At 50.6% G+C, this 2,615-nt stretch overlaps 1 protein-coding gene across 1 annotated transcript in view; it reads left to right on the top strand.

The window, feature by feature from the left end:
• The window catches only part of LOC108229279 (fibrocystin-L-like), an 11,473-nt gene that overhangs the window by 913 nt on the left and 7,945 nt on the right, over positions 1-2,615 (top strand). The window contains exons 3-11 of the mRNA XM_037975805.1: positions 39-168; positions 592-710; positions 795-924; positions 1,024-1,197; positions 1,303-1,406; positions 1,481-1,607; positions 1,676-1,797; positions 1,892-1,982; positions 2,059-2,207. Of these exons, the coding sequence (XP_037831733.1) occupies positions 39-168; positions 592-710; positions 795-924; positions 1,024-1,197; positions 1,303-1,406; positions 1,481-1,607; positions 1,676-1,797; positions 1,892-1,982; positions 2,059-2,207 (1,146 nt within the window). The remainder of the gene's footprint in view (positions 1-38; positions 169-591; positions 711-794; positions 925-1,023; positions 1,198-1,302; positions 1,407-1,480; positions 1,608-1,675; positions 1,798-1,891; positions 1,983-2,058; positions 2,208-2,615) is intronic.

The raw sequence follows: 2,615 nt of genomic DNA, 5'->3' as shown, positions 1-2,615 counted from the left end.
TGTCTCATTCCGTCTGGTTCTGCCTGGTTCTGTCTCAGGGTGGCCGTCTGATCGCAGGATGGAGCGACGAGCCGTTCAGAGGCCAGCTGAGCGTCAGGCTGCGAGGGAACCACAACACTCCGGACTGGCTGCTGCCAAACGGACCCAACCAGGGCTCCAAGGTTCTGGGTGAGAACCAATCAGAACCTGAAATGCTTCAGCAGTGAATCAAACTGGGATTGTTTTATATGTTTGTGTTTAGGTGTCGTCATGTTTCAGCTCAGTCTCGGTACTTTTTAGAAAATGAAACAGTTTCAGCAGCTTTTATTTTTCACTTATTTACATTTTATTCACCCCTAAAAAACAAAAAGAACAGAATATATTTAATTCAGTGAATTAATTCCTCTAAATGTTGGACAATCCTTTGGGAGGATTCTCGATATTTTCTGGATCATAAAAATAAAATTGATAAATTAATTTAGTGCTGCTTTGCTTTGGAGGATTGAAGGTTTTCTTAAAGTAAACAGAGAATCTGTCCAGTCAGCATATTTATTTAAAGCCTGAATGAGAGACTCAGTGCTCAGCGCAGTAACACCTGTAGTCGTCCTGCAGGTGTGTTCGGGACTCTGGAGCTGTACGGACAGCCTCACAACGTTTACCACACCAAACTGGGCGCCACCGCCGCCGCCGGGTCCAACACCCTGACTCTGAGGCGGTCTGTGGACTGGCAGGTTGGTGATCTTTGGACCTGATACCGAGCAGAGTCCGTCCTGTCTGCGCCTGCTCACGCTCGCTGTCCGGTGTTTGCTGCGCAGGTCGGAGACCAGGTGGTCGTCTCCACCAGCAGCTACGAGGCGTCAGAGACAGAGAAGCATCTGATCACCGCGGTATCAGCTGACGGCCGCGTCCTGACCCTGAACCAGCCTTTGGCCCACACTCACATGGGTCAGTTTGACCTTTACTGACTTTCATCTCCAAGCTGAACGGTTTCATCTTCAGTAGTTTTAGATGTTTCTGGATGAACATCGTGTTTGTTTCCTCCAGGTGAGACTCACTCTGTGTCAGGTACGTCCTTCTCCTACATCCTGGCGGCTGACGTTGGTCTCCTGACCAGAAACATAAAGATCATCGGTCAGGAGTATCCAGACATGATGGCGGAGTCGTTCGGAGCCAGACTGCTGGTTGGCACCTTCTCCAGCGCAGGGATCCAGTATAAAGGCAGGTGGACCTATAAAAGCTCATGTTATTCTTTTAAAGCAGCAGAATCGATCGAGCAGCCTCCGGTTCTCTCCTGTGTTTTAATCGGGTCCGTTCTCCCTGAAGGGAAAGCTCAGATCAGGAACGTGGAGTTCTTCCAGTCGGGTCAGGAGGGCTGGACCGACTTCTACGACCCCCGTTACTCCGTGGCCTTCCTGGACCTGGGAGAGGTTCGACACAAACACTCAGACATCAGAGTTCTCTGATCTGTGGCGTAAATGAACGTTTGCTTCTGTGTGGGAAGGTTTCAGGAAACGATTCGTACGTTCAGGGATGTTCCTTCCACGACGGCTTCTCTCCGGCCATCGGCGTGTTTGGCACTGCGGGACTGAAGGTGGATGATAACGTCGTCCATCACACCGTTGGAGAAGGTAAACTCAGTTTGTCTCAGACTCATGAACCTCCTGCAGGCAGAAGCTTCATGCTCACCTGTGTGCAGGTATCAGGGTCTGGGGCGACAGGATCACGCTCAGGAGGAACCTGGTGGTGATGACGCTGTGGCCCGGATCGTACCAGAACCGAGAGGAGTCCTTCAACTTCGAATGGAACGCGGCCATAGAGGTTAGCCCTCTAACAGTACACGCCAGATTTTACTTTTAAATTACCCGTCTCCCGTCTCCCAGCCTCGATAACCTGGATTTGTTTCGTCGATCAGGTCAGCGAGGGGACAAACGTCGTTCTGCAGCACAACGTGGTGGCGGGGTACGAGAGGGTGGCGTATCGCATCGACGGGGAGCCGTGTCCAGGTGAGAAACGACTCTGCTGAAGCCTGAACGTGTCCTCTCAGACGGTTCCAACAAGCAGAACGTCTCTCTGCTGCAGAGCTTCTGAACGAGAACGAGGCCTGGCTGCAGAACGAGGCTCACGGCGGGCTGTACGGCGTCTACATGAACAAAGACGGGCTGGCCGGCTGCAGCTTCATCCGAGGCTTCTTCGTCTGGAAGACCTTCGACTTCGCCGTCTACTTCCAGGTAAGACGCCCCAGCTCTGATGCTGCGAGGATCCTTTAGGTTCGACTGCTGTTGCTTTAAAACTGAGGCAGAAAGAAAGGAAGCAGAGAGGCAGCAGGGGGTTTATACAAACAGTCTGACAAAAGGCTTCATTTAAATCATGTAATATTTAAAGTCTTGTCTTGATTTGTTTAAAAAAATCTATGTTTCCATAAACAAAAAGTTTTTCTGATCATAAAAACTGCAGCAGCGTTGGTTCCTTCCTGTTTGGATCAGAAGAGGAACAGAAATCTGAAACGTTTTAAAACTTTTACCTCCTCCTCCTCTTCCCTTCCTCCTTCTGATCCTCCTCCTCCTCCTGATCCTCCTTCTTCTCCTCCTCCTCCTCCTGATCCTCCTTCTTCTCCTCCTCCTCCTCCTGATCCTCCT

Source organism: Kryptolebias marmoratus, linkage group LG5, assembly GCF_001649575.2.
Source record: "Kryptolebias marmoratus isolate JLee-2015 linkage group LG5, ASM164957v2, whole genome shotgun sequence".
NCBI classification, from domain to species: domain Eukaryota; kingdom Metazoa; phylum Chordata; class Actinopteri; order Cyprinodontiformes; family Rivulidae; genus Kryptolebias; species Kryptolebias marmoratus.
The sequence above is the reverse complement of the archived record's forward strand: the minus strand, read 5'-3'. Positions and strand labels throughout refer to the sequence as shown.